Source organism: Molothrus ater, chromosome 17, assembly GCF_012460135.2.
Source record: "Molothrus ater isolate BHLD 08-10-18 breed brown headed cowbird chromosome 17, BPBGC_Mater_1.1, whole genome shotgun sequence".
NCBI lineage: Eukaryota > Metazoa > Chordata > Aves > Passeriformes > Icteridae > Molothrus > Molothrus ater.
This window is the reverse complement of record NC_050494.2, coordinates 6,880,707-6,906,478: the sequence shown is the minus strand read 5'-3', so window position 1 is coordinate 6,906,478 and position 25,772 is coordinate 6,880,707. Positions and strand designations below refer to the sequence as shown.

Genomic DNA, 25,772 nt, shown 5'->3' with positions numbered 1-25,772 from the left:
AAAAGAAATGGTCATGCTGAAGCAGGACATGCAATCATGGGGACTTAAGACAAAAATCTGTATTTTCCAGATGTACCTGTGTGTTATACCAAGCTTGTATCTCCTGCTGCAAAATAAGCATGAGGACAAGAGAATAAAGATAAATATATCTCAAGCTTCCCTTTTGATTCCTGACAGAATTCTTTTGTCTTTTTGAGCAGAGTAGCCGAGTGGCTGAATATACATGCTATATGTGTCTGATGTGCTTCCCACAGTTTTGTTCCTGCTAATGACTGCAGGTTTATAAATTTTTCTTTTGCATTTTTGCTTCCTTGAATCGAGAGGGGCCTTAGGCCTTTCCTAAGGCTGCTGTTGCCTCTCTGTGTGCTCATTCTGTCTGATAGGCCCAAGTGTGTCAGCTTGGCAGCGTTCCCAGGCACCATCAGCATTACAACATTCCCGGAGTCGGGGCTGGGTTAGCACAAAGCATTGACAAATTCTGTGTATTTAGTTTTGTTCTTATGCTGTTCTTCATGGGGATTAGGATTTTTTTTTTTTTAAGAGAATAATATTCGAGCAGAGCAGTCACACAATGAGCATAAATGTTAATGGCCGACAATCCTCACATTTACTGCTTAGGGGAATCAAAATTTGGATGTTTGTGTGCTGGGGGTTATATCTCTGAGCAACATAGGCCTTTAGGTGTTCAATTAAAAAGAAATCTATCTTGAATGGTTTGCACTGTTGAAACTGATGCAAGTATTCACTGAATGTCATGAATTTCCAGTGTGTTCCTGCTGCTGTAGTGGGCTGTATGATTCCCTTTATAGCAGCACTCTCCCCAGTTTCTGCTCATGCCTAAAACAGAACAAACGGTCAGTGTATCCACGAGCCTTCCTGCTCCCTGCCCTGAAAAACATTGCAAAATCCAAAAAGAGAAAATGCTTCCAGCAGGGACTCCAGAATTCCTTATGAGACGATAATTTATACTCTGGGCTGTTAATCTGCTGTTGCAGCCTGAAATGCAGAGACACAGAAGTGTAAGCACAGCCATGGGCTGCTGTGGCAGCTCCCTGTGACAATGCTATCTCAAGGAATAATCTGAATGCAGAATGGGACAATGCAGAGCAGGATGACTAATTTTACTGAGTGGCACAGTTATGAGTCACGTCAGCTCTCAGGCAGTGAGGTTTGTGTGGTAAAGTAGTTATATCGTGAGAGGTGCTGTATGGAGGTAAGGGAGGGCACTAGGTTTTGTTGTGGTGATTGTTTCTGGGATTATTAGCACTCGACTAAACGTGACGTGCATATTCTCTTTGCAACTGTCGTAGATTTATGGAAGAGGGCTTTTTGTAGTTGGTTTTGCACAATCTGAGATCCTGCATGTTGTACTGGAAGAATGCTTATTTTTCTTTGGTTATTCTATCTCATTATTTAATAATTATTGTTTCAATGTTAAGTGTCTCCCTCTACACCTTCCCTTGTTTTTTTGTTTGTTTTTTTTTTCTCTTTTGTTTAATAAATACTTATTTGATATTCAATATATGTCAATATACTTCAGAATCAGCCTTTCATCTGCAATTTGCATTGCAATCTTCATGGCTACAGAATGATAATACAGAGCTATATAACACAGATGCAAAATTTTGAACAATAAACAAAGGCTTTCTAAAACTTTAACCTTTAAGATCTTCATCTGGAGTTAAGACTTCCTTCTTGGCATAACGATAAATCCTCCCACTTTCACTGCATTAGGGAAAAGAACGGAATCGCATTTTTTAATCAAAACCTTGGAAATTGGCCCAAGATCAAATCGACTGCTTACACCCTGCCTTCTCATTGTCTCATTTGCAGCATTTTCGCAGGACATAAAAAAAAAAAAAAAAAAAAAAAAAAAAAGGTAAAGCAAAACCATCTGAAAGGCTCTGTGAATGTTTTCATGGGGGGGGCAGACTGATTGCCACGTAGAGAAATCAGTGTTTCCAGGGCCTGTGCTGCATCTCAAAAGGCACCCAGTGCTAGAGGGTTAATGGACAGGAAGCTGCAGTTGCAGCCGCTCCTAAGGAAGTCAGTCAGTCAGTTTGTGTGTGTGTAACAGCCCGGCCAGGCCGAAAGGTGGGGGCCGGGGGGGACTGGAGAGCTCAGGGTCTGGGGTGACATGGATATTTTTAGTTTTGCTCTGCAGCATTTTGAACGCAGGGAGGGCCTGCACCGAGCGGTAGCAATGCTCTGTGATGAAGCGGTTTCAATTCTGGAATGCTTTTTGGGGAAAGGAGACAGGAGTGTTTCTGTTTAAGGCTCATTTTTCCTATTAAGACTCAGCATACCGTGGTATCTAAAGAAATCACACTGTAGGTACATGGTTGCTCTGCTGCACGTTCATATATTTTAATTCTGGAGCAGGAGAACCCTTCTCTGAATCCTGAGTCATTAATTCCAGTCCCTCCTGTGCACATGCACTTTCGGTAAGTTTTGCTCTCTGCCTGTGGCCTCGCTTTCCCGGCCAGCAGAGCCCCAGCCAAGCGAATTTCGCTTTCCGAGCAAACAAAAGAACAGCTCCTGCGACCTGGGCAAACTGTGCCTCCTTCGCGTTTAGAACACCCAGCTGCCTTCCACAAACGGCGCGCTGGGGCCCATTTGCCGGGGCCGGCGGTGTGCTGGCCCTTACCCGAGGCGGGCAGCGCGGGGCCGGGGCCGGGCCGGGGCCAGGCCGGCGGTGGCGAGCGCAGCCGGGCCTAGCGCGCCGGCCTGCTCCGAGCCCGGGATGGCTCCTGCTCCCGGAGCCGCACAAAGATAATCGCTCAGGAAGTGTCTCAGCCAATCCCCTGGCGCTTTACATGCGGATTTGCCGGGGCAGCCAATCCGGGGGCGGCTTTCATGGGGAAGACAGATCATCAAGCCCAAGTGCCAAGCCCTCCCTGCCCGAGTACTGAGAGCCTGTCCTCCATGTTTTATAAGTATTGACATAACACTGTGTTAACAATGCATCCACAGAGGTAAGCCTTGCTTTTTACATTGCTTTTTCTCTAAGACCTATGAGTTGTGGGTTGAGAGTGTGATTCTCTGTGATTTCTCGTGCAAAACTCACACCACAGCACTTATATTAAGTTGGAACTGTTTAAATTTGCTTTCTTGGGTCACATGGTTAGTAGCCATTAGCCACAGCTTTATTTTACAGTCTGGCAAAGCCTTGGCATGCCTACTTCTTCACAGGAGGATGGTGTTTTTAGAGTTTATCAAGATCCTGGTATTCCAAAGGAGGTTTGTGTCTCTGAGCAGTTTGCCAGCACTATTGTCTGTTGTGTCACATGCCTGCTGGAGAGAAAATGGAAGCTAGGGAGCAGATGCATTTAACTGCCCTACAGGGAGTCAAGCAGGGATAATGGCAGACAGAGGAACAGGCAAGTTTACCTTTCTAAACAGTGAATGGAACAGCTAAGATAAGTTATCTCTGAGAAAATATGGGATTTTTGAAAACCTAGGCATCAGCAAAAAGTGCTAATGGCAGATTGTAGATATTGGGCCTAGGTGGTGGTGTGCTGTTGCATCATGTTTTTTATGCAGCTTATCTTAACTTTAAATGATTATTGAACCTTTTTTCTTGCAGGAGTAGTTAATACAACGCTTTTCTCTTTCCGAGGGACAATGTATGGTTAATATTTTGTTCCTTTAAAAGGGAGTTTTTATGCTGCAGATTTTGGAAATGGAGTGCTGCTCAGTAAAACGCAGCAGTGCATCTGTTTACAAATCTGATGCTTTATGGAAAATGTTTTTGAACTGTTAGCTTTCTTGTTTTGCATAGTTCAAATAAACTAATGCAACTTTTATCTGTGCCTTTTTGTTTTACATTGTATCAGCCACAGTTCTGTGTTGTGGAGTCCAGAAGATATAAAATCATGTGTGGTTCATGACAGTAGTACATGTTGTTCGTTCTTGGGGCTTTTTTTTCCCTTTTATTTTTTTTAACTTTTGGTTAAATGCTACGTAATTATTTCAAGAAATTCCTTTTTGATCAATTCCCAAATTTGCCAGCCTGTTGTATCTCCTTAACTGGAAAAATGAGATGGGTGCTTGAACAGTTGGTAAGTAAGCAGCATGCTACTCTCTGAACATTTTTAATACTTTTCCAAACATTTTGTTTTTACTGGGTCAGTCAGTGCAGTAGATGAAGTGATGTTAGTGGTTAGTCATATAAAAGATCAGATTTGCTTAGCGTCCATTTTAAGGGACTTGTACATGTAAACTGCTCTATTTGAATGCACTGTTTTTCTGATAATTTGTCTCTAAATTTTGAAGCTTTTACTTCCTGTTTACCTTAGGCCAGTGAAAAATATTCTACTTGCTGTTTGCTCCTAGATCATTAATTGCCATGTTTGCAGGGTAAAGTGCGTTTTCACCGTTCCTTGGGCTTTTCGGGTGTGATGAAAGTGCTAGTGCTCAGCAATGAAGTGACCTTATGAAGTAAAGTAAATAACACTTAATGAGCATATGTTTCTGATACTATACAAAGTATAACCTCAGATAAGCTTGCTTGGTTTATAACTAATTTAGAAACATTTTGTGCTCTTTATAAACATTTTAATTGTAGCGCCTGCATGCTTGTTTGAGCAAGCTGTTTTTCAGTGATCAGCAGGGCTGTTACAAAAGCAGAGGAAGGATGCTCTTTTGTGCTTTTAATGTAATTTTTGCACTTGTTTTAACAGTCCATACACATTCGTTATTTTAGGAAAAACTGAAAGCTTGTCTGGCTTTGCAAATAAATGACTGTGCTGAGGCACAGGGCATGCAAACTTTTATAGACCCTTGCCATATATTTGGTAATGTTCTTTTAACATAGCAATTTACCTCTGGTTATTTGTTTACCAGTATGAGTATCTTATTTTGACTATCTCACTTTGGCTAAAAGCTTTCCTTCCCCCCCCACCCATCAATGTTCCCCCCCCACCCCCCCAGTCCCCTAGGATTTGATTATAAGAATGTCTAGTTCAATTTGAAACCTGAAATACTGCTGGGGTACCACTGAATTTCATGTGATAGTATTTCTGTATGCAATTTTAATGCATTTTTCAGCATACATGAAAGTGCTGACATAGCTAAGAAGTTATTCTGGTTTTTGTTCTTCAGTTGCTAAAATATAGAAATTACATTTGGACACAATTTTCCTGGTAGTAGTTTATACATGTGAGCAGTTTACTTTCAGCCTTTAAGGGTGAACAACATAATATTTGTTTAATGTGAGGAAGCAGGGGTAAGTGATCTGCAATCAGAAAGCTTGTATTAAAATGGCTCCCACAGGTTTTGTTAAACCAGGATCTGTTTCAAATCTGCACCTCCAGACACGCTGCTGACAGTGAAGCGCATTTGTGTGAGCTGCCCTCGTGCATGTAATGAAACGGAGCATCGTGAGTCTGTTAAAAGTTCACTATTTTCAACCACTGGAGTGTAATTCTTTTATAGTTCACAAAAAACAAATGTCTGCATTGCAGCAAGATGTCTGAGGCAAGGTAGAGACAGCAGCGTTGTGCCTCGGCTCAGCCCAATGGCGCTGCTCCGCCAGCGCCGGAGCCAATTGCCGCAGCAGGCAGGTTAAAGATTGACAATTGCAGTGGCAGGGCTGAGAGAGGCCTTCTGGAAATTTCTGCCATCTTTGTTCCATCTAAGCAAAGCAAATTCAGCCAGGCTGAAGGATTTCAGATGTATACATTTTTTGGTGCTTTGTCAAGGTACAGTGTTAGCACTCGCTTCCCTAGGTTGCGTAATAAGCTGGTTTTTTTCTGCTCAGGACAGATGGAATGTGGGTTTTTGTTTTAAGTGACAGATGCAGGGAAAAAGCACGTATGCTTTCCCCCCAAGATTTTACTGGCCTGGATCTTGTTACAATCACAATTAGACAGGACATGTATGAAGCAATGCAGCTGAGGTTTATTCAGCTTGGAGCAAATGGCCATTATTCTGATTATAACTAGCAGTTAATCGTATAATTACACTGTAAGTTTTCTGGCTACTAGAGAGTAATTTGAATTGCCCGGGATGAATATGATTAGGCATTATTATTTAGTGCCAACATCCAGTTACTTTTGTAATTAACTGGACAAAGAATGGAGTGGGGGGAAAACAAAGGAGTGATCTGGATTATAAATCATGGTGAAAACAGTAGCTTTTTAAAAGCTACATGCCTTTTTCATTCTTTGCAGGCAAACTGTTTTACTTGGAAGCTAAATAGTGCTAGGGAAAAGCTGAGTAATTTCTTTAAACAAATGACACTACTTAACATATTGGAAATGAAAAAAATGCAGAGTATAAACCACTCCAAATGTAACAGTCACCCCCCCTCGCAGTAGGTAGGAGTATGAAATGTAGCAGAAAACCTACGTTGCTACTAAGGGAGCATGTAATGAAAGGAACTTCATGCTCAAAAAGCAGAAATAGATAGATTACATTACAAATTTAGCCCTTCATATCATGTCCACAAACTTCAACTGGCTCATCTTCCTGAGCTGTCTTCCATTTTGTGATCACTTTTGCTTGAGGTTTTTGTTGTTGTTTTGTTTTGTTTCTGGTTTTGTTGCTTTGTTTCTCCTGTTCTGCCTTGCTTTCCAGTGGATTGTGTTGTATCACTTTCCAGCTACTGTGGATCCAGTAGCTGAAAAGGATAGCTGGTGGTCAGTTTTCCAGAGTGGTGGTACTACTCCAGCATAATTAGTTAAAGGGAGATAAATCTCAGTAGAAGCTCTCTTCTGTCTGAAATTCAGGTATTAATTTGAATTTCCTAAATATCTTGAAAGTTGAACAAAACCTTTGCCGATATGAAATGGAGTAGACAGCAGTTTTCAAATTTTGTTATTTGTGGATCCCCAGTATTTTTCCCATGGGCACATGAATCCCATTAGAGTGACTTTAAGCCTGTTAGACTAGGTTTGATTTACTTGGTTATTGTCTGGAAACCCCTTTGTGGTGGCACACTGGCTTGGAGGGGTCTGCAGACTGGAAACCAGCAGTAGGCCATCAAGCTTGGCCCTTTAAATTGTATTCAGAAAGTAATTTCAATACATTTGTTAATAAACATGTCTTGTGTTCATGGGTTAAAGACTAATTTAGCCAAAGCTACATAGGAAGTGAGTTTCATGTATTTGGTAGTTGTCTGTCATTCTCATGTTAACCCTTTATTGCCTGTTGTCAGAGCATCTGTGTTTCACACTGTGAGGTTAAAACCATGCTGTAAAAGGTTGTTACCATTCTTAATTCAGCTGATATAAACCTTTACTTTCAAGCATGATTGTTCTCAAATTATATTTGTAGCATCTAAAATCTGTAGCTATTTGGTTGCCTTGCTTGGGCCTCAGCTGTATAGTTTATAGACTTAAAGATGACTGTGTGGCACCAAGGATCCCCCTCCCTCCCCTGATTTTTCTCTTTTGTGCAGCTATTTTAAATGGACACCGAATAAGAGTAAGGTTTTAAAAAGAACTGAAATGTTCTTTAAATGAAAAATAGTTATTTTGCTTGTTATCACAGGTAATCAGCTTAAACATTGCTGTACATAGATATCTGAATGAGCCTTTTGTGTAAATTAATTACTTAATACAGTCTTATTTACTTAATACTCATGGAGCACTTTGCAGGGAATTCTGCAAAAGGAAATGCAAAACATGAGGTGCTCACACTGGAGGGTGAAGCTAAAATTGAGTGATTTCCTTAGTAACCTGTGACTTCACAAATCTCCCTATCTTGTGCCTTTTTAGTTAAACATTCGGATGTCAGGTGTCCTTTGGTCCTTCTTTACCATTTCTGATATTTAGATGCTGGCTTTGAATCTTGCCCTGCTGTGTAAACAGGAGCTGCTGGTATTGAACAAAGTGCTACCATTTTAGCTCCAGAGCAGGAGTGAGGCAGTGCAGTGCTGGCAGACGCCATTTTAAGAGCCCTGCATAAATAGCATAGCTACCGATGAGTAAGAGACTGTTATAGGTGAGTGCTCATACAAAGCTGCTATTTATTCAGCAATGGCATGCAAATAGTGGTTTTTGGTTTTAAATCTTTTATTGAATGCAGTTTTTTTTTTTTGAATCATTATTTAGAATTGCTGCTCACAAATGTGATGCATGATAGGCAGGAATAATCTTAAAGATAAAATTCAGTTTTAGTGCTTATAGTCTTTAACCAGATTTGTTTTGTTTTCTGTTAATTAAAAGGAAAAATGAATTCCAGAAATATGTAGTTCTTGATCTGAAATTCATGTGTTATTCCCTGATGTAGATCTGGATTGTGTATGTGGGCATTAGCTGTTTCGAGTGGTTTTCCATATCTGTCAGTTTTTCTTGGTTAAATGTCAAGGTGCAGTAGTTCATCTGCAACTTTTAATTGCTCTTTGTAGTTACTATGGATTAGAGCAGCTTATATATTCTTGTATATGTACATTTTCTCAGGTAAGTACTACTATTAGTAAAGGAATGATTTTCATAAACAGAAAAGTCAGTATATAATTCAGGGATGTGAAATTTGAAAGCCTGAATTTTATATTGAAAAACCCCACCCTCTTTTCAGTTTGATAGAGAAAATATTTAAAAAATAGGCAGCTGAGTTATTTTTCCATTTTTACCTAAGTAACAATAAATCTTGTATGTTTGCAATCTTTTTTTTTTTCTTTCTGTGCCCAACTCTCTCCAAAGGAATAACCTCCACCCCTTCTACCCTTATTCAGACATGCTAAGCTAGTTTGTATGAAACTAATTAGCTTAACATTTTGGAAAACAAACTTTTGTTGTTGTTGTTGCAAGTTTTGTCAATATGAGTAGGGAAGTTTTAAATGATTAATTGGTTTTCTGGTCATTTGACAGGGAAACTGGCAAAGCTTAAATTTCAGTTGTGTTCTTAAAACGTGTTTCTCTGTGTTCATTCATCTTAATGAGGAAATAAGAGTAGCTTTCAAAATTACATAAGCTATTTGTTGTATTCATTTAGGTACTTAACTGAGTATATTCCAGTATCATTTCTGATCTGCAGCCTCAGAGCATCCCATTCATACATGCATGACAGTAACACATGCTGGCTGAAATAGCTGCTCTGAGCCTTGCAAAACTGAATTCTCAAAATAAAACTCTCTAGAATAGTCTACTTGACCACACAGTAATTGTTTCCATGGAATGAGATACTTATCTTTAATTATTTTGCTGCTGGTCTTAATTTTCCTTTTATTTTATTGTGGGTAGTACTAAGGTAGCTGATTAAGAACCTGTTTTTATTGAATTATTTAATTGGAAATCTTTTACTAATATCTGCATTTGGAAGTTTGCACTTTATAAAGCATTTTCAGAATTTTCCTTGTATTGGTGGAGCATGGAAAGGCGAAAAGATGTCAGCTTTAAAAAAGTTACTGTAAACTTGCTATGAATTGCTGGTATGTATAAACTTGAATCTCAAAGATGACCACTGCAGTCATCACTGCCAACATTCCAACAATGTCATGCTGTGGAAGTCATTATACATTACAGCAAATAAAGCAATGGGAGATGCTTTTGAAGAGCTGTAAATGTTCAGTGTCTTTTATAGCTGTGTCTAACAACTTTTATTTAACTGTTCCTCTCCAACATTGGGATTTTTTTTTTCTCAGAACAGTCTCTGTGGTTTTCTTATATACTGAAATGTTTGTGCCCTTAAAAGATTAATTAATTGCAGAGAATCTGGAGATGGCTCTGTTCCTCTGAGGCTCAGGTTTCATAGTGTAGTAGGTAATTGCAGGATTTTGTGTGAGTATAGGGAAATGTGCTCCTCCATTGCTGAGGAAAGTGGAGAACCTTGCTATCAAGTGGAGAATGCAGTTTTGACTGCTCATTTATAGTTAAAATCTTTGGGAAGGCTGTTTTCAGGCATCCTTTATGTGATGTGTGCATCCCTGCCCATGGCAGGGGTTTGGTGCTAAATCATCTTAAGGTCCTGTCCAAGGCAAGCCGTTGTATCATTCCATGATTCTTTGTATCAAGGTTTTGCAAGATACATTGTTCACCTTACAAGTGTTTCTGAAGATTTTTTTTCTTGTTTATGGCACTATTGCGAGAGCACTTTAAAGGGTGATGGAGGAAACTGACTCAGTTTCCTAAATTAGGCTGTTACATGAGCTGAACACATCCTGAGCTGAGAACCCCCTGCAGTGCTGTCACTAATGGCTCGGAGTCCTGCCCTGTAACCCCCTGCAGTGCTGGCTTTGGGCCCAGGGGCCCAGAACATCCTCCCTGAGTCTGAAACATCTCCTGGTGCTTTGGTCAGGGAGGTGGGAGCAGTTCCTGCTATGGTGTCCCCATATGGATCCATCACTCCCATTTCTCAGCCAGGATTCACACACAACTCTCTGGATTGTAATAGTGATTTGTGCCAACTACTGTGTCTTTCATGTTGTACCATGTTCCCCTGAGGTTGTTTTAAACAAAATGACCTGATAGATTTGGATGAGTCTGGAATATTATGATTGCTTTAATGTAACTTAGATGTGAGCTGCTAAAAGCTGCCCTTTTCTCCCTGTGTGGTTCTCCCATTTTCTGCATGTCCAGCTGCACAGTGAGTTACATTCCAGAACTGATTTGGATAAAATGGTCATCATTTCTGGAACAAGAAGTTAAGGATTGGGGAAACTATTCCTTTTAGTAGCAGCCTATGTAAAATGAGCATAAGTGTTCAACCTGAGTCTTGTAAAGCCTTGTATGTCCTAGTCTGTGTCTGGAACTGGACCTGTATTTTAAAGCAGTTAATGTGCACTGCCAGATTACTCCAGTCTTACAGAAATACTGGATATGAATATATATTTACCTGTATGCATTATTGGTCACATATTCATGATGTTTTAAAAATAAGGGGTTTGTTACAGTTTGGCAATGTTGAAATAGGATTTTATAAAGAGGAAGGGGAAGGAAAAACCTCCAATGCAGCATTGGAAGAGAACAATGCACCCATCCCATGAGCCCATCCCTTCCCTTTGCTTAGGAGAGGAGCAGGCAAAGGCAAGTGGTGCATGAAATGTTTTGGTGTCTGCAGGCCACTGCCAGCTCCTCTATGCTGAGGCTCCTGGGAAAGGGTGTAACAAATGTGCAGAATAATTGATCTGCCCATGCATAGTAAATGTGTGAGCATTGTAGTATGGTTGGCTGTGTTGTGCATTTAATCTGCCCATGCAAAATAAATCTGAGAAGCATTGTGTTACAGTCAACTGTGCTACACATTTACCATAATTCTGGTCCCATGGGTGCCTTGACTTGCTCCTGAAATGATCAGGGTAGTCCATGAGCTGGGAGGTAGATGCTGGTAGAATAGAACTTCCCTTCAGTGTTTTGTGACTTTAAAGAGCTTATGACAAAGAATAATGATTTCTGGCATTTGGGGTGCTTCTCAGCTTTGGGTTTTCCATCTATTGGTTGATTTGTATATAAAATTTCTGCTGACATAACTGTACTGTTTAGAACTGTGAAAGGAATTGCAACCCAGCTCCCCAGTAGCTCACAGTTGATTAAAAGTAGTTTTGTCAAACAGCAAACTAAAAACACCTTCTGGAGTTAAGTTTTACTTTGTTAAGGAATCTCTTTTAACTTCTACCCGTAACAAAACTCCTGCTAATATAAACTGTTTGTCAGGCTGAAGAGTTTCTCTGGTGTAAATGTAACCAAGTCCTCACTGTTGCATCCGAGCTCTGATGAGATATCTCAGGCAGATTTATACCCAGTGGCTGAGCCAGAGGTCTCCAGCTGCCCTCTTGGCCCTGTCCCTGGAGCTGGGGTGGCTGAACCTCAGCCCACTCCATAACAGCAGAAATTCATAATCTGCCATATCAGTGCAAACTGTTATCAGCAACAACTGCCATGAACAGACTGAAGGGTAAATTGTCCCTGTACAGGAGAGGATCTACATCCCTCATGGCTGCTGTGCTCTGGTGGACACTGCAATACCTGCCTGAAGCTCCAGAACCCCATTTGTCTCCATTTTGAATTTGGGTTTGCTTCAACCTCCTGTGTTTTCTTTTGCCTTTCATCTAGGGTAGTCACATCTTCAAAACTGCTCTGTAACTCTGTGTTCATTATGTTCATTTTTCCTCTCCCTTCCATCTTCCTTCCCCAAAGTAACTTAACAAGCCAAATTGATTGAGTTGTTTTCTTGAATGGCATCACTTAGAATATCACAAGTAGGATATCACAAGTCAGATGTACTTTGTAATAGTTTCATCCTGTCTGGAGCAAATGAAAAGTGGCTGTGTAAGATTGAATGGTAACAACTCTATACTGTTTACTCTTTACAGTTAATAATTGGTGGAATTGTATTGTCAATAAATTGTAAATATTCAGTTTTCTGTTATACAGTCTAGTTCAAAATACTCAAAATTTTTTATTTGTTTTAAAAATTATATTTTACCTTCTAATTTTGCAAGTTATTCTGTGTTGCTAAGTCTGTTACTTCAGCTAATCTGTCCACGAAGGCTGATGAGCATTTAAATGTTGGCTGGCATCTGTCCACATGCTTTATCTGAGATTAGAAGCTGCAAGGAACAGAATTCCTGTTTGTCTGTCACATGCACATAGTTCACACATACATTGCCATAATCTTCAGTACATATTACAGGACTGTCTTTGGTACAAAAATGTAATTTTTGTGCTTGGTAACTTGCAGCATACGTGTGTACCTGGATTATTTCTCACTGTGGTTTGATCAATGTATCAAATGCAGTTCTGGCAAACAGCAAACCTTTCATTCCATCAGAAATTTTAATGTAGTTGTGTTTGACAGTGTTGGGTTGAACTTAATGAATAGAAGTTAGTCATGGGATTAATACAGTCCATAAAGTATTCTAATTCACCTTTTTGAATCCTGCAGCTTGGCTGAAGAGGAAATAAAGGCAGAGCAGGAGGTGGTGGAGGGGATGGACATCTCCACTCGATCCAAAGGTGAGTAGGAGGAATATTTCAATTAGGTTCTACAACACAATTATTTATAAACCAGGGTGGTGAAGATGTGTCATCTACCACAAAGCTACTCTTGAGGGGAGACTCAAGATTCACTGTATTTTTTACAATGACTTGTGTATGTTAGGAAGTGTTTTAATTTTTTCTTGGTTTTCATTATGTATTGACTCTACACACGCAAATATTTCAGGTTTATCAATAACTAAGGTTAAATAACCAAAAAACAGCAATCACTTATCATGGCTTCCTTTAAAATAGTACTTCTAGATTGGCAAGACAGGAGAAAGTAGTAGTAGCAGCAAAACTATTAAGGCAGTATTTCCTACTGTAATGAATTCTTCTTTTTCTAAGAATAAAGAATCACAGTAGCATTTCTGTTTCCACAGAAATGAATCCCCTGAGCAGTATGCATTTCATGGACATTCATTCCTGTCCATCTCCTTTTGTACTTGCAGCTGAGTTTACCTGAAAGCCATTTCTCTAAAAAACAGCAGCAATATTTACTACCATCCTTTTAAAGTTCTGGCACATACTCAGTTACTCTTCACATTCCTACAGCAGGGCTCCCAAGTCTGCTTAACTCTGAAAGTGCAGGTGGGATTGTCTTGAAGGCATGGCACAGATCATCTGCATGTTTTCTAATGAGGAAGCTTGGCTGCATAACATGGTTATAAAATTGGATTCAGGTCTTATTTGTACTAACAGTAAATTTCTTCTTTCAGTTCTCATGGTGTGGTTAGGTGAGGTAGTACATGAGATCTGACACCTCAGAAGAGATAGATGAGCTCCTTTTGTCCCTTCTCTCTGGCTTTTTCTCCCTTCTCTCCTTCTGATCTTGTATGTCAGTCTCCACCACTGGACTGCTTTCAATATTTACTTTTCTTTGTATTTCAGTTTTCTAAGCCAGCAGAAAGTAAATGTTTTTGTTGTTTTAATGATTGCTACTGGCTGGGGTGAACTCCCAGCTCTGCACCCCACCAGTTACTTCCTCTGTGGCGCTTGTCACATCCCAGCCACTTGAACTTTCTAACCAACTTAAAAGCTGAAACATTTTTCTGCTGTTGTAGTGACCAGTTTGTTTGTGAAAGAGTCTGATAACATAAGAACTTGGTATAACAGACAATGGAGGTTGTTAGATACATTTAGCTGCCCATGAAATCTCATCTTTATTCCTCCTTAGAAACACTGGCCCACTTTCTAGTACTAATAAGAGTTCCTCGTGCCTTAACTGAGCTAAACCATTACTTATGTCACTCTAATTAATGTCTAAAAGACACTTAAAAATCTGATATATACTTATGTAGATGTTTACATTTTGGTTCTGGTGCTTTAAACAGCCACAAACAGGTGTATGGGCCATACAAAGAGTTTCCATTTCCTCATGGTAGTTCTAGTGGTGCCCTGACCTCATGTTGTTTCAGTCAATTAAGCCCACAGAAAACTTTTTGCTTTTTGTTTAGTAGGGTTAAGGTGAAGCTTTTTAGGACAGTGAGCTGATTTAATATCTTGATTATTGAAGAGCTCAGTCTGTCATGTCCCAGCCTTCTCACACACATGATCTTGCAGCTTCCCTTGCACTGTGGGCTCTTAGCAATTAGAAGTGGTCGGTTCAGAGGGATTTCACCTGGCAGAAAGAGACTCAGGTTTTCATACTGTTTACTGTTGTTGTGACTCCCTGAACCAGCTGATGTCTCACCACAGTGCTGGTTTAGGTTGACCCAAGCTGTAATGTGTGGAAGCCACTGGTCCATGCATAGAATTTCTCCTAGTCCTTTAAATAGCAGTGGGAGTGATGTAAATGGCATTTCTGTATCACCATAGTAGAGATAAAACTTAGCAAGTGTTGAATCACTTTAATAATAAGGGAACTGATATTTGTTTAACTAGATACTGATTTGCTTTAGCTGGTTTGTTAAATTTAACATGTATGTTGATAAAACCCCTGCCAGCACCACTCCAAGGACAGGAATAACAACCACCCACCTCCAAGCCCTTACAGGCTTGTATTTTTTCCAGTGAAGAATGTGGGATATAAAGAACTCTTTAAACTTAACTGTAAACTATTTCTCTTTGTTGTATACCCAACCTAATCTGTAAATTAGTGATATAACTTTATAATAGTTGAAAAGACAGTTTCTCACAGAAAATGAAGGAATCATAAATGTCATCTCCAAGAGCTGGCCACAATGCAGGCCTGGTGTAATGAATCTTTCTGGACTCCTGTTATTGGGACTGAAACAAGCTTCTCTGATAGTTCAGTGAAGTATTTCTGCAGCAGAGAAGTCACAAACCAGAATTTCAAAAGTGTTATTCTGCTCTGTGCAAGGCAGAAAAAGTGCAGCAAAGTTCTCAACTGGTGGGATGGTGGCGGCAATGTCTCCACTTGCAGCAATTAGCTTGTGCAGAGCTTTGCTTTGTGTGTTTTGGAAAGGATATAGATCAGGAAGTTGACCCTATCTAGGTGAATCTGGTGGGGAGCACGCAGCTCTTTGTGCTTTGTTTGGGTTTTTTGATGTGTGAGAAGCCTGTGCAGGAGATCAGTCCATGGCACTGTACAACTTCAGCCTTGACCTTGAGCAGCAGATGTGCTGCAAGTCTGTAACCTGCTTGCCCAGCTTGGTTTGTACAGCTCATCTGAGGCTGTGTCTAAAGAAAGTTGTAGGGAAATAAATTTAATTGCTGTAATACCAATTAGCCTGATGCAGACCTCCTCACGAACATTCTTGTTTTGGTATAAGCAGTTTAATTGCTGTAATTCAGTTGCAATTCAGTTGAAGCTAAACTAAACCATGTATTGTCTAACCTGTAGCATGGGTCTGAACACAGCCTTTGAGTTGGTCTAGCTAGTGTGGTGGTTTCAAAGCAGCCTGAGCTGGTCAAACTGCTCAGTGCAGCAGTTTTATCCACTTCCTTCCATACCTAAGCTGGCAGGAAACTAACTGAACCATAAAACATGAGCAGTTTTCTACTAGCTCAGTGTGCTGAAACAGCTTGGTGGGCTGCCAGAAGTGGTGTAAGAGGGAAGGCAGGAATACACCAGTTGGGTGCAGGAAGTGTGGAGCTTTGTTAGCAAGCATTTAGACAGGGCCAGGCTGGAATGAAAGCAGAGCTGAAAGCCATCACTGCCACTTCTTACTTTATATTGTGATGGCTAAAGTGAGTCTGTAGCTGGTCAGGGCTATGGAGTCCTACATGTTCAGCTGCATTTCTCTACCCTTCTCCTTTGCTGGCTGTAATGCTTCTGCTGTTGCACAGTCAGCTGTGTCAAGCAGCTGATCTAGCAGAAAATTGATCATTTTTTGTAGTACTAGATTTTGCCTGAATCATGAACTGATTAACCCTCCTGTTACACACGAGTGCCTGTCTCCAAAAAGCTGTGGGGACAGATAGCTGGTAAGGCAGGAAAGAGGAGTAGAGTTACTCTAGCAGTTATAATTTAGATCTGCTTATAAGCTGTGCATGTGCAGCCCTGTTAAAAACAAGGTTTTAAAATACACTGCTCTCTTGATGAGAACAAGAAAGCATGAGGCATTTTAGAACTAGAAGTGGGAAATGAATCCAAAACCAGGAGTCCAAAATCCAATAAATCCAAAACCAGAAAATGGAGTTAACAGAGGATTGCTCTTTAGTGAATGAGAGAGCTGTGGATTACATGATTACATTTTGTCCTTTGTATATCATATATTAACATGTCCAGCAGATACATCTTATTATATTTCTGCTCCAGCCTTATGGACTACTTTTTAACCTTGTTTATTAAATATTTCAAGATGGGGCTTGCAAGGTCTCTGGATAAATGTCTAAGCATTTCCAGGTTGTGGTTTCAGTGCAAGTTCTGTCTCTGCTTGTACTTGTTCTCTTTGGACAGAATAAACTCTCCACTGGATGTTTTCTTCCTGTTTACATGGAAGAATTTTTTTTAATCCTCTCTGCTAGTTTAACTTCGCTGCTAACAGTAGCAAGCTGTGGTGGCAGATGGATTTCCATGTAGGTTTTCATGTATTTCAGCTGATACTGGAGCCATTGCCTGTTTAGTGCCCAGTCAAAAGGAGCTCTTTAACTCTCTTCTTGCCATCCTCAGTCATACATCTCTTACATTGCTTTTGCACCTCTGCTAGCTCTTAGGACTTGGGTGGAGAGGTTGTTTTCTACCTGAACCAGATTACTGGGGAGTTGAGCAGATGTTGGACATTGCTGGGAGCAGCCTTGCCCCAGCAGGGACAGCTGAGCTGGTCATTAGATGGTCTTAGCTTGGCATAAAATCATATACTCGGGCCCTACTGCTTAATGGGGAGAATTCTGACATTTATAGGTTTGGGGGTTTTTTCAGGTTTGTGTTAAAGGCTTTGATCTTAGGAGCTCCTCTCAGTGGTAAAATATTCAGATAAAGTGAATATAAATACAGAAATGACTAATTAAATGGAATTCTGAGAATGCATGACACATTTTGTAACAGTTTCATAATAGTACATCTCTATCAGCTTTCTTTGTAGTGATACCAAGTATTTAATCACACAGAGATGAGATTCTTACTCCAGTGTGAAGCTGAGACTCCTGCAGGGAGCAGAAGTGCAGCCCTGGCCTTTTGTCTCTAGAGCAGGGCCCTTGCTATCAGCAGTCCCACCTTAGGAGGGCCTTGGGACACCAAGTCCCCCACAGCCAGGCTCCAGCTTATCCTTGCCTTCCAGCTCTTACCTTTCAAGTTGTTGGGAAGTGTTTCTTTTTCTTTATCTCCCCAAGTCCTACAGTGAAGAAACAACTAACAGTGTCTTTTTGTACTTGTGTAAAACTGTAACGTGGCAGGAGTTCATCAGAATTTACACAACCACGGCTGACCTCTGTTATTTATTGCATTAAGTGACTGGACTGGGTTAATTAGATCAGTTGAAGTTTCTGGAATGTAAACAGGGCTTTAGTGGTTGGTTGCAACTGCATCATGTTTCAAAACTCTGGCAGAAAATTAAAATCCTCAAAGTTGAGTGTAAGTTCTAACAGATTTATCCATGATTTTATCAAGTTTTAAAGATATTTATATTTATTTATATAAGATTATTTATTTGCTAAAGTATTACAGGTAATGGATTTGAAGAATCAGAAATCTTTTAACAACCATTCAGGATAATAAATTTAACTGGAGTGCTTCACAGTTCTGGAATTTGTCTAAATTATTAATTGAAACCTGTTCTATCAAATGGGACAAGTTAGTATTGCTACATTTTCTGTCAGATTTCTTCATTGATTACACTCCATGCCATTTAAAGTACAGGCATTGAGAGATTTTGAGAAGGAGTAAGAGATGTGACAGTCTAGGTGATATTTTTTTTGTTCCTTCTAAAGGTATAGATGCACATTTCTGCAGGGTAATGACAGCTTAAGCAATCTTCAGTCACCTTTCTTTTCTTATACTTGTCTCAGACTGCCTTCTTATAGCTGTTTCTTAAATCCATTGAATTAATTCTTCATGCAAGTGTTTTTAATAAATTTTTGGCTTTTTACATTTTATTGAATTTAATTCTTTGATTTGGTTCACCAAATGTTGGCAGATCTGTTTGTGCCATAATAAAAGGCATGGCATTGGGAATTAAAGTTTTAGTGACACTTTGTTGAGTGTCTTATGTGGAACAATTGTTTGTGTTTCTAGTTAGAAATGTTATTCAGAATTTTGCATATTTGACCCATTTGTACTGAGATATCAAAAACCTGCTTAGATCACAGGAAACTTGTTGTAACTAAGTCTTAGTTTACTGATGTCTCCTGTGAGGCTAAAATAGTACTTTCACTGAAAAAACACATTGCTGTTTCTGGCTCCTGGAGAACTAAAATGACTGCTAATCTTACCATCTTTATCACAAATCTTATTGAAAAGATTTTTTAATTTATTTTTTGTTGTTGTTACTGTTTAAACAAATGTGTTTCTTAGTTTCCCTCTTCTCACTTTCTGAAAATTTCCAGAACAGAAGTCGTTTCTCCAAGCAGTAAGAAGCTCATTTTTACAGGATTTATATCTACAATTTAAGAAAATTAGGTACAGAATTTGAATAAGTAATACTCTTCATGAAAGTAAACTTGATATAGTTAAGATTTTCTTTTTTATTGTCTGCACTTTACTCTGAAAAGCAAAACTTTTCTTCCCATCCACATAGTCTCAGAGAAGGATAGTTCTTCACTCACAATAACAGATTTTATCCTACAATTTCCACACTTTCTGGGAAGGCTTTTGCCTATCTTGTTTGTGAGGTTAAATTTGAAAATCATGGTCTACTGGAAATCTGATTTACTCAGGCTTTTCTCATTTACCTTGCTATCCATTGCATTGAGGATGGGAGGCTAAGGCAATATATCCTGGTCTAAGCCAGCCCTGCCACACCAGCATCCCTCCTTCACTGTCACATTTCCATCCCTTTCCCTTATACTGGCACTTCCAACTCTGGGAATTGTTCCTCTGCTGATTTAACTGAAATTAAATTTTAGGGTTGTTGTTGATTTAGCCCATATCAGTTTTCCGTACCATCTTGCTTCCTGGGTGAACAAACCACAGTGCTGAGGAAAAAAAAAAAGGAAACAAATTTTATTTGTGGAAGGGTGCTGTGAAACCATGACTTAGGTGTAGGTTTCAGCTCTCATTAAGGCTTTATTGGGAGAGAAAATAATCCAAATATAAGGGGTGTCTAGAAATACATATGTAGACATGATTTCACCATTGTTTTAGTCTGGAATTGCCTTGATTGCATTTAACTTAAGTTTTTAAATTGAAAAAATAACAAAAAAGAAGAATGGAAAGAAGGGCATAAGGGAGTGTCACTGTCAGTCTGTGGTATTGAGCAGTTTGTGCTGTGCTCTTGCAGTAAGGCATCTTGATGGTGCTTGTTTTCAAGAAGAGTTACATTTAAATATCACAGGAGAAGCAAAGAAAACAACATCCTACTGTTACAGGTTTTCTGAGCTGGCACCTGCTTCTGCTGAGAAAAGTGAGACTTCTCAGTTGTCAGGGATCCCTGCTATGGAGTGTTTACAGTGCAGCACTTTGCAACACACAGAGTATAAAAATATTTGGTTGTGGTCTGTGTTCCATATGCTGCAGCAAGATAAGATCTCTGACATAAATAATACACTTTTGTTTGTTTTTATAATTTTTTTAAGCTAAACTATAGTAAGTTGTTGCTGTAGTTATCTGCTTACAAAGTGCATTGCCATCACATAAAGTTGGACTTACAAAGCAGTCATAAAGTGTGAAATGAAATTGCTTTAGGGTTTAAGTATGCTTTAGTCTGTCCCCTGGGAGCAGTAGTTACTAATCCTTTAGTCACATGATGGCATACAGAAACAGAGATTTAAGCTTCAGGTGAAGCTCAGGTTAGCTTGCTGCTCCCCAGTGAAGGATTTGTAAGAGCACTCAGAGGTGCTTATTGTCAACCTTGCCAACATCACAGACCAATTAATACTAACCTAGTGATGTAACACCAGGGAACTTTTAATGAGAATTTCAAAAGTTATTTCAGGTGTCTATTTTTTCACTTGAATGGAAGCACATTTTTAAAGTGGTGCTAAGAAAGCAAAATTACACAAAAAAAAATCAAGAAATAAGCAGACTAAGGTTGCTTGGCAAAATTAATATTTTTAGTACAATTGGTTTATCAGTGAGACGTTTGGATGAGGGTGACATGCTCAGGGTATGAGGGAGTTCAGTAGGAGGAGGGAAATTGCACAATCACAAGCCAAGTGGTGACCAGCTGGCATGGTGAGATCCTTCCTAAGGTGAGACCATTCTTGCTCGTTAAACACTTTTTGAAAAATATTTACTTATCATAGAAGAGATCACACAAATTCTGGCTGTTCCCTTGTGGAGCAGAAACTTGAATCCACCCCTTAAGCAACTGATATAGTCACCAAATTATTGCACAGCTTAAGTTTGGTCTCTTTTGTTCTTTCCCCCAGATTTGTTTCGCTTTTTTTCAAGTAACCCTACACTAGGGAAATGATTCAAAATTAAAAATTAACTTTCCTCCTTAGAGATTGTTTTAACAGGGATCAGTCTCTTGATCTGGCTCACAACTCAGGAACTCTGCTCACAAATCTGGGAGAGCCAGGGAGGGAGAAGCAGCAGTTTGTGCTAAATAGGGTATTCCCACTGAACGAAATTCACACAAAATGCAATTTTTTATCATAATTAGAATTGAAAACCATAGCTCAAACAATTTAAGAAGATGCTACCATTCTTTCATTACTTGAACTGAATTAAAAGATTGTTCATATTATCAGATCCCTCAGTTTGGTAAATTGGCAACATACTGTGGTAGTTACAGCCACTGGCCTATTCCACTAGCACAAGTAAATCTGAAAAAATATGCCTGTGCATTGCTGTTTTCCTGTCTATTCCTTAATTTTTCCAGTTACATTGCCTCAAGAAAACCTCTGTGCATTTGAATAACTTGCCAGCTGAAAAAAAAAAAAAGGAAGTGTATTTCAGGTCAGTTTTTGTATGGTGCCTGTGAGTCACCACTAGTTGATTTGAAAATCCCCAGTATACTCAGGCTTCTTGAACCAAGGAGGAAAATTACATCACTTTAAGTAGTTTTTGAAATTACTTAACCAAACATACATGTTTGTGTGACCATTTAATAAGATTATTATTGAATCAGCACCTTTTCTCCTGAATTGTAGCTTGGATTTGGCTGTGACTGAAAATACATTCAGTTCTGGTTTAGCTAATAACAGTTTAACACTTTCCTGACCCTAAATCAGATAGTTAAGGAAAGAATCAACATTTAAAAGTGAAACGGATCACATGAACGAGGCAGGAACTTTACTGGTGATTTTCATACTTAGAGATGAGACAATGTGCAGTGTCACAGCTCCTTTGTAAACCTCACACTCTGGAAACTGGTGTGCTCCACCGGTGGCAGTTTTGTGCCTGGGAGTAAGAAATAAAGGCAAAGAGCAGAAAACTCTACTGTCCATTTCTCCTCCTGGTTTAAAGTACAGTCTTGAAATAAAAGCCCAAATGTCTTTAGCAATGGCTTTATTTGCTGGTGAAAAACTTGGGTTTAGAGACCCCTTTGAGGATATTGTTTCTAAATAATAATAAAGAAACAAAGACCTTAATGTGATGGTGGAAAAATGAGAAAAGACATGGTATGATGCAGTGTTTTGTGGGTCACTCTGAATGCAAACAGCTCCCATGCTGAAAAAGCTCCATTCTACTTTCATGGAAGAAATAGCATTCAGAGCTTGTTTGGTTTCAGGTTTGATCATTTTGATTTCGTTGTGAGCTTTGGTTTAGCTGACACTGATGCTGCAGTTTCTTCAGGATAGCTGGGTTAACACATCTCTCTTGGGATATGGGAAGCATATCCCAGCCCAAGGAGTTCTTCTGCCACCTTCTGTGCATAATCAGCTCAACTGACAAAGCCTCTGAGTTTGCTGTCAGCAGACTTGCACTGTGTTGGCATTTTTATTGTGTAATTGCTTAAGGAGGGGAGGAAACAGACATTGTATTTTTCACACATATAGGTGACATAGCAGCTCTTTGTATTATCAAATCAATCTAAATTTGGGGCTAAATGGAGCAGGAGGCAGATTTGTTTGAATCCAAACACAGCAAGTAACAATAATGGTCTCAGGCACATTGTATTGATTGATTTCAGCCAAGGCATGTCAGCAGATAACTGGTGCTAAATGCTGCCAGTATGTGTAAAAGAGAAGGGTGGGTGGGAAGGGAAAAATGTCACAGGTTTTAGTGTCAAAGCTCAAAACATGACAGGTTTTTGTTTGTTTATTTAAACCAGTTTACTACATTTTGCCAGCATTTTATAGCTTATGTCAACAGAAGAGTTTCTCTAGGAGCTGACAGTAATATGTCTGCTGTGCCTACAGAATTAGTGGCAGACACTTCTGGAATTGTTGAAATTGTTAAAATTCCAGATGTTGTTAGCCTGGTGTAGCTCTTGTAGGGTAGTAAAACACAGGATGGGCAAACACTCCTACTTTTGTTTTCTCTCTTTCAGTTATATGTCCTTCCACTTGTATTTTCATGTGTTTTTCATATTTATTTATAGCTTCCCTAAATATTATCTTGACACATGTTAACCATACTTTTGGTCAATCAGAAGTCATCATATAACACTATATTTTCCATAGATTTGTTTAGAAAGTAGCCAAAACCACTGCAGCTTTTAATTTTTTATGTCCAATTAAATATTAGGGGGATGGTTCAGTTGTTTTTCTTATGATATTGTTGAATTCTGATCCCTGTGGTTCTATGTATAATTTTGTTTTGTTGCATGCATTAAAAGCTTAGGGAAAAATGAACTTGTTGACCTAACTCTGATGAAGTTTCACTTGTATTTTGTCAGAATCATGTCACTGTTCTATGACTGTCCTTTGCAACTGATTGTGTACTTGTTTCTTTTGAAAAATAGCAGTAAGTTCTTTTTAATAGAGCTGAGCATTTTGTATTCTTTAGGGATTACTGAAATTTTTTTCTGAGCGAATGAAGTTGCAAATGCTCTTATTTTAAAAAGATGAAATAAAAATCTTTGAAGAGTGTGAATGACAAACCAAAACCATAACATTGTTGAAGCATTTTTCATCAGTTTGCAGTCTTTACCCGCATTGTTTGCATCTGTTACAGATCCTGGCTCTGCTGAACGTGCAGCACAAAAACGGAAATTTCCCAGCCCTCCACATTCCTCCAATGGCCACTCACCTCAAGATGCATCAACAAGTCCTATAAAAAAGAAAAAGAAGCCTGGTCTATTGAACAGTAATAATAAAGAGCAGGTAAGAGAAGCCATGGTTTTATTATGCTAGAATATGCAATAGAGGATGTAGAGATAGCTGAGCAGGAGCTCAGTCTTCTTCAAGGAAGCTCCATTTTTGTACTCTTAAGGAATGGATATTAATTTTTGAATGCAGTGGGGGTAGAAGTTGGTATTGTAATTTCAATTTGAATGCTCTTTGATTATTGTTTTACATCTGTTGAAAAAGACCACCTGTGTCCTGTTTAGTGATTTCATAAAGGTAATAACATGTATAACCAATAAATGCAATTGGGAACAGAATTATTGTGAATAATTACAACAATAAATAATAACAATAACAAAACCAACAGTAGCTGGTTTTTTATTAACACCATTAGCAGGAAATGGTCAGTAGTGTGATAACCTAGATTAAGAAAGGTCTCATAATGTCAGTGAAGTTCCTCATCTGCTTGCAGTCCTTTTCTGCTGCCCGTTAGTCAGCTCCACCTTGGTACTCTGTATATTTCCTCCCCTTCCTTAAAGTTTCCAGGCAGTGTACACTCCTACCAAACTAGTTAAATCAGAGTCACACTGACTTTTCAGTCTTTATGCTTATAACCTTATTTTTACTGTCTTCTGAATGCTGAATTGATAGCATTTGTTGTCCTTCTTAGAGCTTGACTCCACAAGACTTGGACAATTTCTGATTCATTGTATGATGCACATGAAAAAATTATATGAATTGTATTGAATAGCAAATATTGTAAAGCATCTGTATCATCTTGGAGTAGATTACATGAAAGTAGTCTTCAGTCTTACTGAAATTACTTCACACCTGATGTACTAATGACACACCTGTGTATTTTTCAAAGTGCATTTCTGTGTCACAGGGTTTTTTGCCAGTGTCATATAAACATAGGATTAAGTTCTGAGTGTTCAAAGCGCTTTCTCCTGGCATAAGAGCATCCACATTATCCTGGTACAATTGCATTGGTGAAGAAAGAAAATGAAATTCCTACTCACTGCAGCTGTCCTGGAACAAAAGCTGTTAATAAATCAGGCCTTAAAACTCAGTATAAATTGTATTTTATTTCAGGATAACCAGGAGATGTAACTGTATCATGTGGAGGTGCACTGGGCTCAGTTTGGCATTTGCTGAGCTTCACTGCAGCCTGGGTTTATTCCTTTACATCTTGGACATTTTCTGGGCAGATACTGCCCCTCTCAAGTCTGAGCTTGTAACTGTGCAGTGCAGAGATAATTTTGCAAACAGTGGAATTGAATCCTTGGGTATTAATTTCCACTTTTTCTTCCTGCATTTGAAAATATATGTGAAAACGTAGTTGCAGTTGTTGAACTTGATAAATTCCCCTTGGTAAATACTTTTCTGTTTTCCAGGTATCTCAGACCTGTACAGGATAGAATAAAGTTGTGTATCTAATGAAGAAAACCTATCAGACTTGCTTATTTTGGTGTGCTTATTACAAGTTAGCAAGAAAATATCATCTGTTTAGTTCTGTTTAGCTTTTACAAGCTGCTTTTCATTTAATGTTGTCTTGCATGTCAAATTTGAAGTGGGCATGCCTGAAGATTGTCATGTCTAAATAGGTTCAAACTCTGCTCTCTGTGGTAGCAGGAGCTGCTTTTAAAGGTTCTTTTACTGCTGAGCATATGTGAGCTGAGCATGCAGGTTCTAGTTTTGCTCTCAGGGTGAGTTTGAGTGTGATGTAGCTGATAGCTGTGGTTCTGATTGACTGATAAATCTGTTTTGAGGTATGACAACCTCCCTGGAAACCTCTAACTTAATATTCTACGTTACAAAGTGCTTTATAGTGCTTGAACATTTCAAGATACCATTACTAAAATTACAGTTGCACAAAGCTTTGTACTACATGTTGTGGGTGCAGTCACGGATCTTCACAATGGTGCTATCAAGTATTTAAAGTGCTGAATATCAGGCAAAGAATTAAGGAATTGTAGAATGTAGTTAAGGTGAAAACCCAGGAACTTCTGACACTTAATTGGACAGTTATAACGTAATTAAAGTTGTTAGCTTGTTTTACTACTAGCTTCAATATTAATTTAAACTGAATATAAATAGTGATCTTTTTCTCTC

The 25,772-nt window shown here is 39.0% G+C and overlaps 1 protein-coding gene across 6 annotated transcripts in view; it reads left to right on the top strand.

Annotated features, from left to right (window-relative positions):
• The first annotated feature begins 2,900 nt into the window (after positions 1-2,900).
• ZMYND8 (zinc finger MYND-type containing 8) overlaps positions 2,901-25,772 on the top strand; it is a 48,951-nt gene continuing 26,079 nt past the window's right edge. For 2 of the 6 annotated variants that reach the window (XM_054516633.1, XM_036395439.1), the window contains exons 1-3: positions 2,901-2,975; positions 12,829-12,899; positions 23,548-23,696. In XM_054516633.1, coding sequence (XP_054372608.1) covers positions 2,962-2,975; positions 12,829-12,899; positions 23,548-23,696 — 234 coding nt within the window. In that variant the 5' untranslated portion in view covers positions 2,901-2,961. Of the gene's footprint in view, positions 2,976-3,289; positions 3,381-3,922; positions 4,062-7,876; positions 7,948-12,828; positions 12,900-23,547; positions 23,697-25,772 lie in introns of those variants that run through there. The other 4 variants (XM_036395444.2, XM_036395440.2, XM_036395442.2 and 1 more) reach the window with 4 other exon arrangements.